The sequence below is a fragment of the Ixodes scapularis genome, unplaced genomic scaffold, assembly GCF_016920785.2.
Source record: "Ixodes scapularis isolate PalLabHiFi unplaced genomic scaffold, ASM1692078v2 PGA_scaffold10__122_contigs__length_95168666, whole genome shotgun sequence".
Classification (NCBI taxonomy): Eukaryota; Metazoa; Arthropoda; class Arachnida; order Ixodida; family Ixodidae; genus Ixodes; species Ixodes scapularis.
The window spans coordinates 10,980,051-10,994,544 of NW_024609836.1; the positions used below are offsets into that span (position 1 = coordinate 10,980,051).

Here is a 14,494-nt window from a genome sequence, read left to right on the forward strand (position 1 = left end):
TACTGCCAGGCAATAGCAAAACATAGTTGTAACAGTAAGGTGATAATTAAATAATAAATAAGGTTTGGCTCGATATTCTTTTTCCTTTGGTTCTGAAGAGGTCGAGCCTCGGTTGAGACGTTGGTGAATAAAAACAAAGTTTCCAGTGTATGAATATTTAGTACTAAAAAAAGGACACTCATAACAACAATTAAATAAAGCGCCGGTTAAAACAAGGAAATGTAAACGCACGTTTGCCGTGTGTACCTTTCTTGGTGCCGTTCAAAAACGCACGGAGCACAAACCGACTGCAGTTTACTCCGGTGTTCTCCAGATAGACGTCCACTGTTGCCACGGGCAGCGAAGGGCAGAATACTAATTAAGCCGCGCTATGTCCCCACTCTAGGGTTTCACTCATTCCTCAAGCACAGAATATCAAGTCTACGTCAGCCACCATTATGTTTTATTTGTAAAAATATCTGCTTGAGGTGAGATGCGTCCTGCTGGGGCAAAACAGGAAAAAGAAGAAAGGAAGACAACTACCATTTTCCAAATGCTCGCGAAAAGCTGACTCATAAAACTGAGAAGCAGATAATTGGGCTGGAACTGACAAATAAAGATGGCCAACCCTAGAAGTTGGACTATGAAAAAGTAAGTAGCTTTTAAAACAAGGTCAAATAATGTGAAATATGCAGAAAAAATATACATCCTGTTTTCTAAGAGAAGATGATAAGTGTGCAGCAACGAACGAGGATGCTTGTGGCAATAACACCTTTACATATTATCACATCTCTTTTAGTGGATTTTAGGGCAGACGGGGCGTCGCCTCGTGTTGTGACATTATTAAAATGATCTAGAAAAAAAAATAGATTCAGGGGCTTGGTGTTATAAAAAAAAGGCTTTGCGGAACTGAAGAGTGCCAAGCCTCCCTTTGCGCTGGTCAATTCCCGTGACAGTGTCACTGCGCTCGACATTACAGAAATAAAAACAACCCTTTCTTTAAAAAAAGGGGGGGGGGGGGTGTTGGTCCTGAAAAAAAATGTAACGGATTACAAGGAATCCGTTACGTAAAAAATGTAACGGAATTACTTTAAAATTACTCTAGAAAATATGTAATTATTCCGTTACTAAATTACTGATAAATGTAAGGGATTACAAGTAATTTCGTTACTTGTAACGGATTACGTACAAGTCTGGTCCTACGGCGCCTTGACTGGCAGCTCGAAACATCGGGCGCCCTGCCTAATCAGCTGTCTGGCTTCCGCAAACAACGTTGTACGACAGACGCGATCGGCAGCCTCGTGTCAGACATGGAACAATCGAAGGCAACAAGGCAAGCAACAACAGCAATATTTCTCGATATTAAGAAAGCATTCGATGCAATTCCGCACGAAACCATTATTGCTCAGCTTACAAGGCTCGGGGTTGCAGGCCGAGCTCTGGCATTCGTACGCGCCTTTCTTACAGGAAGGTCTATGCACGTACGCCTAGGTGGAATTCGAAGTTCCCAACGTACGGTAACCCAAGGCGTTCCCCAAGGCAGTGTTATAAGCCCTCTCTTATTTAACGCTGCTATGGCGGCACTGCCTGAGGCTCTACGGCGTACGAAGTCATCGGGACCTGTCATTAACATCGCAATATACGCTGGCGACGTGGCCCTCTGGACTACCGCCCCGACTAAGATATATAGCAAGATGCAACAAACCCTCCAGGACGGATTGACTATAGTTGTAGACGAGATTTCTAGACTAGGCCTTACGCTTTCCGCCTCCAAAACAGCTGCCCTTCAATACCATCCAACGGCTAGAGCATCGATCAACAAAATCTACACAATTAACGGAACAGATGTAGCACGTGTCCGAACGTACTCCTACCTGGGGTTTCTTCTGGATGACCGCATCTCCTGGAAGCCTGCAGTCAAGGCAACACTGATCAGATGTCACCGCCACCTCAACGCCGTTCGAATGATGATGGGCAGCAGGTGGGGAACGTCTCAGGTCATAATGCTACAGTTATACAGAGGCCTCATTCTTTCGAGATTATTTTATTTGATTTGCGGATAACTTTTCCGCATAGGGGGCAGAGATAAAGGCGTAATGCCTGACAGAGCCTCTGCCCCCTATAGTTCAGCAGTTACAGCCTTGCCGCTGATTCACCTGAGCAATGCACAGACTGCAGCCATTGAGACCCTGCAAAGGATTGCACTTCGCTTCTGTCTGGGTTTACCGAGACACTCCCCGAACATTCCAACGCTGGTTGAAGCGAGGGTCAACCTAGTCGAGAACCACGGCAGAGAGCTGGCACTTCGCCACATCGCAAGGCAAACATCCTGCCGGTCAACAGAGTCCCTCTTGAACCATATTCGAAGTTGTCCTCAATCTCGCCTTGGATCTCTCGCTAGAGACTTTGAAGGAATTGTGGGCACCTTAGATAGAATCTACCCGGCACCACCACCTTACGCCTCGCCGCTGAACATCAGTGAATCTATTCCGGAACTCAGAAGCAAACGCTTCACAGCCCAAGTTGTCGCTCGGACCCTCGCAGAATACCGAATTGAGGTGGATTTTCTAGGATGGATGCGTGTATATACCGACGGCTCGGTACTTCATAGCCGCAAATCATCCACTGCAGCAGTTTTTATACCGGAACTAAAAATTGCCAAATCAAGGAAACTGAGCTTTCACACTACATCTACCACTGCCGAACTTGCCGCGCTTTGGCTAGGCCTTGACATCCTCGACAGTATCCCTCACAGTGGAAAGGCAGTGTTCCTCACAGATTCCAGAATAGCTTTACAACTTCTCGGTAGCCTCGAAGACGCCCCACAATATGCCAGATACATTGGACACATGACAAGAAACCTAGAGTCTAAAGGATGGCATATAGCATACCAATGGCTGCCATCACACGTCGGTATCTCGGGCAATGAGACAGCCGATCGTCTCGCTAATGCAGCTCACCACATTCATGTACCAACACTTGTTATACCAAAAATGTATGAGGCCAGACTTATTATTCATAAAGAAATAGAGAAACTACATCCGGACACGCGCGTCTCTACCGGGAAGCCACCCGCACGCGTGCCTCCAAAGCTGTCCCGAGCCTCCGCTTCTCTACTGCACAGACTTCGCACTGGTTGGGCCTTTACGGCGAAAGCCCTTCACCGTATGGACCCAACAATAAACCCAAACTGTCCATCCTGTGATGTTCCCGAGGACCAGGACCATCTCCTCTGGAACTGCCCTACTCTAGCGGACAAAAGAAAATCGCTTCTCGACGGCCTGCGGCAAGCAGGCGTAGCAAGTGCTACAACACAGGACATTCTTTTTCCCCCAGGTTCTGCACGCGATGTCTCGAGAACATTCGCCGCAGTTCTCAAGTTCTTGGAGGACACCAGTTTATTTGACCGCCTCTAACCCCGGTGTCTGACATACACTGGGCGATGGCAACACTTCAACAACCGAGCCACAAGAACTGCTGACCAATTGTTCTTTTTTTTTTTTTTATTCTTTCTTTATCTTCCTTTCTGATCCCTTTTCATCCCATTTTTCATCTCTTCTCTTTTCAATCTGTTCCTTTTCTTGACCTCTCTTCTTTCTTTAACTTTTTCTCATCTCCCCTTTCATCCCCCTCCCTTCCCCGGAACTAACTCGCCCCCACTAAAGGAGTGGCCAACATGTTCCGGCTTTCCGCTACCCTCACCACTAACTACTACTACTACACGCAGTAGTTGAGGGTAGTACTGCCGGCTGACTCAACTGCTATTTAAGTAACGGAAAAAAGATATGCTAGTTTATCATTTAGCAAAATAGAACAACAAAGAGCTATACACCTTTCCAAAAAATGCTCCTAGGCCGCCGCCATGTTGCTGATGCTGATGTGGCTGGTGCGACTCTCGCGCCCTCTATCAGCTAGAAGTTTTCTGCCACTCTCTGGGACTGTGAAGACCCGCTCAGCGCAGTTCTCTACCTGCTTTTTTGCGGTTTTGCATTCGACGTTTTCTCGCCCCTCTTGAAAGTTTTCACTAAATGTTTTTTTTATGCGCGCTGCGTACCCTTTTTGTGTTATCTTCCACTGTGAGAAATAAGACTGGTAAGTGTCTGCCATTCAAGCTTTTCTGCTCGACACTCACGGGAAACGAAGTAGTGAAGGACGTCGAACGACCCTCGACGCGATTTTGCGAACATTGTTCTCCCCCCTCCCAGAGATAATCCGTGTAGAATCATCAGTCATCTCCAAAAATAGTTGTCCGGGTTGGGGTGAGAAACGGGTCAGTCGCGTTTGTTTCTTTGCCTTGGTGCGGTTGGGAAAAAAGGAAGCTCTCCCCAAAACGTGCCCCAAAACGAAGACTTCTAGGATTCCGTCCGGTCGTCAAGATGTGACTGTCGTCGACTGTGACTGTGTTATTTGAGATCTTTCTCAAATAAATTATTTTCGGATAACGCTGCATCGTGGGGTACGTACGATATATTGTTCGAATGTTACCATTTCCTCAATTGTATGTCCGTGTCCTGTCCATCGGTAAACACGTTATTTGTGAGCGTGAAGAATGCATGCCTTTCGGCCCTCTTCTGTTGCAATTTATTTTTGACAGCAAAGCGCTTTGTCGTTTCACATGCGGCGAATCCCGCGGCGCCGTCAAAGCTTATCGGAAGAAAAAAACAAATAACTAGAACTATACATTCTAGTCACATTCGTTCCGTCGCGCGCATACCCAACAAAAATAGCTTACATTTTTTTTTTTTTTTTTTGTAAATGTGGCACAATGCTTTCTCAATGTCCTCGGGAACATACATGTACCATGAAACACAAAATATAGCGGGAAAAGACGAGAATTTAGCCGCCAGCAGCGTTTGAAACTGCGCCTACGCAGGCTGCGCCTATTGAAATCACAATCCACTCGGTTAGGGTTGGGAGGGACGCCGGTAAGAGTCTAGCCTCAAACTCAGTGACTGGGCTCGAAAACGGTTTGTTGCCCCTGGGGTCGAGTGTTTTTTGGAAAGGTGTATAGGCTGATTTTGGAGTAGCCACAACTATTCTAAGAACGCGAACCACTTCACAACGGCAGCCACGAGCGAGAGTTCGGTGTTCGGTAGAGCCCGCCGATACAGGCCAAAGATGGAGAACGGCAACCTCCCGGTTTGTCGTCTGCTAGCGGAGTCGGCGGCGTGCCCTCTCTCGTTTTACCCCGCCGAACCCGCTGAACTTCCCGGATGTGTGGAGAGGGCGCTGCGGTCGAACAAAATGGTGCCGCCCAGAGAGCGCTTAATGGAATGGTCTATACACGTTTGCAAGTCCGGTCTCAGGGCGCCGCCATCTTCCTCAGTGGGGTGCGCTCTCGGGAGCGGCCATAATCCGATTACGACGCCTTAGCAAGGCTTCGTAATCGGATTATGACTGGTCCAAGAGCACCCCAGACAGGCAAGATCGCAGCGCCCTGAAGCCGGACTTGCAAACGTGTATAGACTTTTGCAAAAAGAGCGCTATGGCCGCCGCCATTTTGCGAATCGAGCGACCCCTATCAGCCAGAAATTTCTGGCACCCGCCTGAGCTGTGGAAACCCGGTCAGCGTGACTCCCCACCTGCATTTTGCATTCGGAGTTCGCCGGCTTTTCTTGGAAGTTTTTACTTTATTCGCCTGTTTAGGATGCTTACCCTTTGTATGTTATCTTCTGCTGTGAGAACCAGGGAATACCGGGGCCTGTAGCCTGCTCGGCCTTCGCAGAAAAACGAACGAAGAGAGCGAACGTCAAGCAGCCCGCGACGCAGGCAGTTCGACGTTCTTGGGGGATTATTTCCGTTGAGATGATCTCCAAAAAGCCTTCCCGGCTGTGTTCCGGGTCTTCGCAAAAAATAGCTGAGAGGGTCGGGTCCGGGTTTGTGGGGACAGAATAGACACGTTCGTTCATTTTCTTTGAAGCTGTGCAAAAAAGCTGCTCTCTTCTACATGTTCCCCAAAACACGCCGGATTCCGTCCGATTATCGTGAAGTGGCTATCGTCGACACTGTATGTTGGATATGCTGTGTTATTTGAGACCTTTCTCAAATCCTGTTCGGATAATATGTTGTTCGATTGATGAGACTCATTGAGTTTCATGTTGTGGGCGGGGAATATCCATGCAGTTCGGATATCCTGTGTGGTCAAATATTTTGACCTATATAGATTGACACGGCTGATTGTACGGTGCCGTAAGACGATGAACATAAAATGAAACAAACATTCCAGTTGCATTTGTTCTGTCGCGCACGGACTCAAAAAAACAGCTTTCATTTCTTTGTTTTTGTTCCCAAAACTAGAGCACTGCTTTCTTAAATACGTATATAAATTATGTTCGCCGCAGAACACAAAATAAAAAAGAAAACGCGGCAATTTAGCCTCCACCAGCGTCCGGAATTGCGCCTACGCAGGCTGCCACAGCTCACTGACGAGAAACTCCACAGCTCAGCGCAGTCAGGCAACACTGACGTACACTCTCAAAAGCAGGGACGCGCGCTGTAAATCGCTTCGTTCGAGACTGCCGCTGGAAAGGTCTATAGGGGGCGCCACCACCAAACATACATGGCGGCTGGGTCGGGGTCGCGTCGTCTCGGCCGGGCCGCCTAAACGGGTGACGCGTTAAATTTTACAGATTTTATTTTGTTTAATGCCCAATTTTATAGGCATTTGAACTGAGACGGTTAAGTGTAGCCGGGGCACATGAACTTGCAGAGCATAGTTTTGTTTTCCCGGTGTTATTTATTTGTTTATTTATTTATTTTTTTTGTTTTTTCATGTCAAACTTTCGTTTCGGAGATTTCGTTCAAAACCGAAACTATGGGCTCCAAACAGACGGTAATAGACTCTAATCAGTTGTGATCATCTGAGGAAAGCGGCGATTACTACAGAATTGTTCCACCGAGAGTAATTTTCAGCTAACTCGCATGCCTCGACCATGCGACTTATCTGTCCGCGAAATCGAGTTCGTGTGCGTATCCGCATTTAAGAAACAGCTCCAGTCGTCTGCTCGGTCAACAACACAGTCTGCAGGAAAATTACGAAAATTAAGCAAGCGCTTCTTGAGCCAAGTACCATGTTAACCCGCTGGCGCCCCACTAAGCAGCTGATATTCGTATTTCAATTCAGGTTTTAGTAGCAATCGAGAAGTCATTTTGACGAGCCGGTTATGTATTATATTACGTACTATGTGGGAGGGGGGGGGGGGGGGGTCCCACTAAAGCGATATTAGTATATTCTTCGGGTTGAAATATGAGCTTAGTTGACTAGCTATTAGGTGAACTGCTGAATAGAAGTATATTTGACAGACAGAGAGATACTACTTAAACTTAGCCAAATGGTTCTAGCCGGTAGCACGGAGATAAATGCGGACAAACTGAAGAGTCTTCATCGGGGATTCACGCAGAACCTCTTTGCATTGAATTTGACTTCAAATCCTGAACAAAAAAAACAAAACAATTTTTTTGTTTTTTTGTGTGTGTGTGGTTGGTCAATCTGAGCAATGTAGACGTATATTGCGGCTGGTTTCGACTGGGATATAATATAAATGTTGATCATAACGATAGATCATAATGCCGTGACAGCTTCTAACTTTGCGAGACGCGTCTTCCACCTTTTGAATGCAGATAATTTCCCTCATTAATCGTATGCAGTAAGCAGGTTTTCCTGAATCAAGTAATTGCGAAATCAGCCCAACTCCTTCAGTGTGGTCCAGAGGCTTTTTCGGCGAAAGGCAGCCAAGATGAATAGCCAATGCACCGACCGGCGTGGGTGGCTCAAACTTGAAGCTAATCGAACTCAACCAAACTCAAGAAAAGCAGCTATCGAACCTTCCCATTCACTTGACTGCAACATTGGTGTTCCCTCCAGTGAAACACTTCTTCTGTCGTCCTCAGTCCACTGTTCTACATCCTTATTGAGAAACCACTTATCAGTTACCATGTAGTTGTCACTTTGAATGTGATTCGAGACAGACAAGAAATCAAAACGTTTTTCCGTGATTCCTCCCCATCCAAGAAATCGAAAGCACGCGACCGTGTATCGTGGAGTAAACGGGCTTTCAAACACGTGATGGAAGGAAACAATCTATTGAGGCTTCACCAAACTAATGAACACTCAGGCAAACTCAAGAAATTTTCGGACCTTCGTCAAATTACATTGTTCGCCACCGCGCCGACAACAAGTGTCCGCGAAAGCCGCCAGAGACGCGGAGGGGCGCGGAGCGACCTAGTCCGGCTGGTTCCCGGTTTTCCCGCTTGGTGGCGTCCGTTTTGCTGGAGTCGCGATATACCATTTTAAAAACATTCTCACGTGATAACTGCTCTATGGATCTTTCTGTATTTTTTTTCTCTGGAGACATTGACAATTTATCAAGGGTTTAAACGTCACAAATTTCTAACCACAGTTTTTATATTAAAAAAAAAAATTGTGAAATTGCTCAAAATCAGAAATTTTGACACTTTGAGTTCGAAGACACCTCACAATGACCACTGAATAACAAGTACGTCACATTTGTTTTATTAATCCCTTTGAATTTTAAAGCGGAATCCATTGATATAAACAATTTTCAATTTATTTCAAGCGAAATAAAAATGCTAAGTGTTGGTGCTTTTTTTTTCTTTTCTTTGTGTTTTTCATTTCGCGAAATGGGCGCTCGCTTCGTTCTGTTATCTACAGGGTGTCTCAAATAGCGGCCAGGCTCTTTAAATTGACTGAAAAAATCGGCTTCTTAAAGGGCCACTAACACTCCCAGGGTCGTATTTTTTTTATTGTCTAAAACGATGCAAGTTCTAGTCATAACCATGAAAAAAAAAAAAAAAAAACGCATCAAGGAAAAAAAAAACTTCGTACGCCCGCGCGCGCCTTTTTATTTTTGGCGTTTTCCCCTTCCGCTCCTCGAATCCTCGCTTCTTTTGATTCGTGACGTCAAAAATCATGAAATTTAGAAGCTTTGTAGGCGGCATTTCTATAACATTTGATAACCGCAATCGTAAAACATGTTTGTTAACACAATTGCGAACGCCCTACGACCCTTCTTTTTAAAATACCAAAAATCAAAGTCCGGTGTGATGTCGCCTTCTGGAATAGACCTTATCAGAGCCGGACGGATGGATGGATGAATACGGCTGAGCCCTTTGGATCGGGCGGTAGCTTACGCCACCTAGCCATTTTGTTTTACCATTTAAGCTTAGAATATTTAAATGTGAAATCTATATTCACTCCGCAGTGCAAAGAAAGTGAGGCTATGAAACCCCCTTGCCATCAGTGAATAAGAAAATATCTAGTTTTCTCTCGATTTCTGCCACCATTCACTTAATCTTTGCTTGGTAATCTCTACAGTCTTGAAGTCCACTCTCCCTTCGCTGTCTCTAAAACCCAATGACTTTATTAAATCTATGTTGTCTTCGGTAGGCATAGGGTGAAGCCCTTTACAGTAGAGTATCAAGTGCTCAGCCGTCTCGTCCTCCTCTCCACAAGCAGTGCACACTGTATCCATGTCCTGGTACTTAACTCTGTATGTTCTGGTTCGCAGAACACCCGTCCTCGCCTCAAACAGCAATGAGCTTCCCCTAGAATAGTCATAAATGCTTCCTTTGGCAATAACTGTTTTGTTTAATCTATAGCTTTCCAGAGCCGTCTTTGTCTGCATTCCCTCCAGCCACCGATCTCTTTCTGTGGCCTTAACTTTCTTCTTAACTGAGACTTGCTCTTCCGTATCTTCGCTATAGCCCAAAAACTTTCCTCTTAATTTCCTAGTGCGCTGTCTCCACTTTGTGTCTACACTCCTCATGTATAAATAGCTGAAAACCTTTCGTGCCCATTGCTCCCCATCCATTTTCCTCAACCTATCCTCAAGTTCTATCTTGCTCAAAGCTTCCCTGCCCTCAAATGACGCCCATCCCATATCTCCTTGTACCCCCTGGATTGGCGTATCGCAATGTGCCCCCAAAGCCGGCCTACCTACTCCGCGCTGTTTTATTTCTAGTCTCGCATGCACTTCGGATTTCATGCATGGCACTGGGTTTCCAAAAGTCAAGCCAGGCACCATGACCCCTTTCCAAATCTCTCTCACCACCTCATACCTGTTGTAATTCCAAAGTGCTCTATTTTTCATTACAGCTTCATTTCTGTTGCCCTTACCTATTATATACGTTTCATGCTCTCTGAGATATTCTGCACCATCACACATCCATGCTCCTAAATACTTGTATTTACTAGCTCTCTCAGCTGTATTAATCTGTATCTTCAGCCTCTCAACTTCATCCTCGTTAACAATCATGACTGCTGATTTTTCGCTACTGAATTCTAAACCTAATTCCTCTCCTTCCCTACCACAGATGCTCATTAATTCCTGCAACTCTGTCCTGTTGTTAGCCATTAGTACGATATCATCCGCATACATCAATCCCGGTAAGGATTGCTGAATTTTTTGGCATAACTTACTGTAAGGAAGGTCGAATCCAAGCCCACTCTTCTCTAGTCTATCCTCCAATCCTCTCAGACACAACATAAACAGCAAAGGCGATAACGGGCACCCCTGCCTAAGGCCTCGTCTTATCTCTATTTTCCCTGTCGCCTTTTCTTCCCATGTTATAATCACCTTGTTATCTTTGTAAATGTTCCTTAATAGTGCTGTTAGTCCTTCATCTAGGTTTAAAGGGGTAGTGAAACGAAATTTTAGCGCCGATCTTGTTGCATAAATATGGGCTAGGGACAGGCACCACCTCGGAAATATAAATATTGCGCTGTAAAACACAGGAGAACTAATTTTAAACATAATTAAACGATTTCAAATTCTCATCTGGTGGATGGGGGGGAAGTTCTCGTGACATCACTTGTGCCAAAATAGCAGCGCCGTTCTGCGGCAATACGGCGTGCCGGCAGAATTCGCCTAGGCCTGAACGCGTCTGCAAAGCCTTGGCGGAGAAAGCCAAAGCGTAGTTGGCCACAGTGAGCTCGTTCTCGTTGCGGCTCTTTTCACGACACGACCCGAGCATGCTTCTGGCAAGGCCGGTATTAGTTGCTGCGAGTCGCGAGCTGCGAGCCGACGTTAAAAAGGATATGGTTGAACTAGAGCCACGCAAATACCTGTTCACACTCGGAGCGGCCACGCGCGTTTGATCGAAGTGCTGGATTCGCTCTGTTAGACCGCGTTTCGGTAAGCGCTTCTGGACCGATCTTTTACGATTGCAACTCGATACTGACATGACACTCGGCAAAGAAAGGTTAGACCGACATCGCGTAGCTCCCACGAACTGCTATAGCTCGACAGTGACGTAGCGTCGAGTCAGAATAAAAATGGCATACTAATAACAGAGTGTACATACCGAGTTGCGAAGGTGATCCGTATGGCGTTTATTTGAGCTCTATATCACACAAAACAAGGAGATAGAATCAATGAGAGTCCCTTTTCGACGACAGCGTTCGTCACCGCTGTCTCGGAAAACAAGGAGATCGAAATGACAAGGGGAAAATATTGACCTCTGAAATTTAGTTCAGGGATCAAACTACTCATCCGGTAAGGGTCCTTAAGGGTCGCGCGGGCATATTCCATTCAGCAGGCCAGCCGGTCATGGACAGACGGTCTTGGCCAAGGACCGCCGGAGCAACGGTGCGCCGAGTCGATGTTGCTGCTAGGCCTACTATATTCTGCCGAGCTCGCTCGGTCGGCAGAATCGTGGCCGTTGTAGCTCTTCTCGTGTGTTTGTGGATCCTGCGTTCTTGATCGTCGTGGTCTGTTTTAAGTACTCCTTAAGGACACCGAAAACGGCACCAAGTTTCCTGAGGAAGTGGTTTCTATTGTCTGCGCCTCACTAAACCAGCGCGACTTCCAAGATGCAACTGCTCGTGACCCCATTCTACCAAAGGTCGTGGAGTACATGTCGTCAACGTGGCCAGCTGAAGACAAGCTGCCTCCAGGGTTCAAGCCCTACTTCGCAGTCCGAGAACAGCTGTGGACAAACTGCTGTTTAATGCCGAAAAGATTGTCGTGCCGACCAGTCTACGTGACCAGGTCATCGAGATAGCGCACGAAACGCACCAAGGGATCACGAGGACCACAGGCCTTATCAAAGAACTCTACTGGTGGCCTCAAGTATCTCTCCACATCAAGCAATATGTCCAACATTGCACCATCTGTCAGTCTACGGACAAACCTGCGAAGACATTCCGAGCACCGTTACAGCCAGTCGACTTTCCAACTCGTCCTTGGACAAAGCTAGGTATGGACATTTCATTTCATTTCATTTATTATACCCTCAGGGCCCGAAGGCATTACAGAGGGGGAGAGCAACCAGAAGGTTAATGCAAATAGCATAATACATATTTAGACACACTCAGTAATAAAGTAATTAGTTATTGTACTTTTAAAGAGCTCAGAGTCCGTGATAATGGCGATCGACCGGGGAAGGTGGTTCCACTCCTGGGATGTACGGGGAACGAAAGATGAATAAAACGTGGTTGTGATAGAGTTAGGAATACCCACCTTATGTTGATGATCAAGACGGGAGGAAACATAGACAGGCCGAGCAATTAATTTGTCGCGCAGGAAAGAATTATGGTGATACATTTTATGGGATAGGGAAAGACGAGAAATTTTACGACGTAGGGATAAAGGTGGTAATGAGAGACTTGTTTTCATAGAGGTGACGCTAGCGGTGCGGTGATAGTTTGTGAGGATGAAACGAGCGGATCCGTTCTGAACGGCTTCCAATGTAGACACGAGAGTGACTAGTCCGGGATCCCAGACAGAAGCTGCATATTCTAACTTGGGACGAATTAAAACTTTGTAACGAGTTAATTTCAGTGAGACAGGGGCTAATGAAAAATTTCGCTTGATGTAACCTAACATGCGGTTAGCGTTAGCTGAAATATGCTGAATATGTGTTTTCCATGAAAGGTTAGAAGCTATATGTACGCCTAAATATTTGTACGAAGATACCGGTTCTAGATGAGCATTATTAAGGAAATAGTTAGGAGAGTCCTGAGACTGGCGAGACACACGCATGACCTTGCATTTGTTAGTGTTAAGCTTCATAGACCACTAGTCAGACCAACGGTAAATAGCATTAATGTCTGATTGGAGTATACAGGTGTCATTATGATTGAGAATCTCGCGGTAAAGTACACAGTCGTCAGCGAACAGAGACACGGACGAAGAGACACTAGTGGGTAGGTCGTTAATATAAATTAAGAATAGCAACGGCCCTAAGACTGTCCCTTGCGGAACCCCTGACGCAACTTTGACAAAAGAGGAGTTATTGTTATTCACAGTGACAAATTGAGACCGTTGAGTTAAAAAAGACTGTATCCATGCGAGAACGTTATTGTCTATGTTAAGTTTGGAAAGTTTTAGAAGCAGAAGATTGTGAGAAACTTTGTCAAATGCTTTGGCGAAATCCAGGAAAATGCAGTCCGCCTGGGATCCTCGGTCCAGAATGTGATGTAGGTCATTCGTGAAAGATAGCAGTTGGGTCTCACATGAAAATGTTTTTCGAAAACCGTGTTGGGCATTGTTGAAGAAGTTGTTAGATTCTAAGAAGTTGACGAGGTGAGAAAAAATTATATGTTCAAGAAGTTTGCAAGGAATGCTGGTTATTGAGATCGGACAATAATTAAGAGGGGAATGTTTATCTCCAGCCTTGTGAATGGGTACCACCTTCCCTACCTTCCAGTCTGATGGGAGAACAGCGTCTTGTATAGATTGTTCAAATAATTTTGTTAAAATAATTGAGGAGTATTGTTTAGTGTTTTGTAAAAACTTGGAATTAATGCCGTCCACTCCTGCTGAAGATGACAGTTTGAGTTTATCTATGATACGACCGACGCCAACGTAATCAAGAAAAAGAGGATCCATGGGCAAGTAATCGGCACTCTCTAGCGAAGGGAACTCGTGCATGTTATCAGTAGAGAATGAATTTGCAAAAGTACTATTTAATAAATTTAAACACTCATCGCTGGCTATACAATCACCATTTGCGGTTTTTAGTGTGATAGATGACTGCGTCTTTTTGTTTATTGTGTTCCAGAATTGTCTAGGATTGTTGATCAACATTGCGGGTAGGCTACGAGTCATGAATTCTAGTTTGGCGTTTTCAATTGCTTTTTTGTACACTTCAGCAGCAGTACGATAACGCAACCAACGGTGCTCGCACGTGGATAATTTTGCGGCGCGAAATAGACGCTTTTTTTTTTTTGTTTGATAAGCGTTTTAAGGCTCTGGTGAACCAGGGTGACTGAGAGTTTTCGATAACTCTCCTTAAGGGAATGTACTGATTTGTTAGTTTATTAACTTCGGTTTTGAAAATGTTCCAGTTTTCTTCTACTGAGCGACTTGAGAAGAGTGATAAATATTCATCGAGGAAAGTTGCAAGGTCAAGATTAATTTTATCAATGTTAGCTTTGGCATAATCTCGAATTTGCTTTACATTAGTTGATGGTTTCGGTACTGCTGCTTTTACATTAAAATGCAATATGGAATGATCACTAAGCCCTGGAAGATAGGAGATGGGTGAAACGAGT

At 45.3% G+C, this 14,494-nt stretch overlaps 1 protein-coding gene across 1 annotated transcript; it reads left to right on the top strand.

Moving 5' to 3' along the window:
- The first annotated feature begins 2,555 nt into the window (after positions 1-2,555).
- On the top strand, positions 2,556-3,395 carry LOC121833767. The gene has a single exon (XM_042287374.1). The coding sequence runs from the start codon at positions 2,556-2,558 to the stop codon at positions 3,393-3,395; it is 840 nt and encodes a 279-aa protein (XP_042143308.1).
- Positions 3,396-14,494: the final 11,099 nt, after the last annotated feature.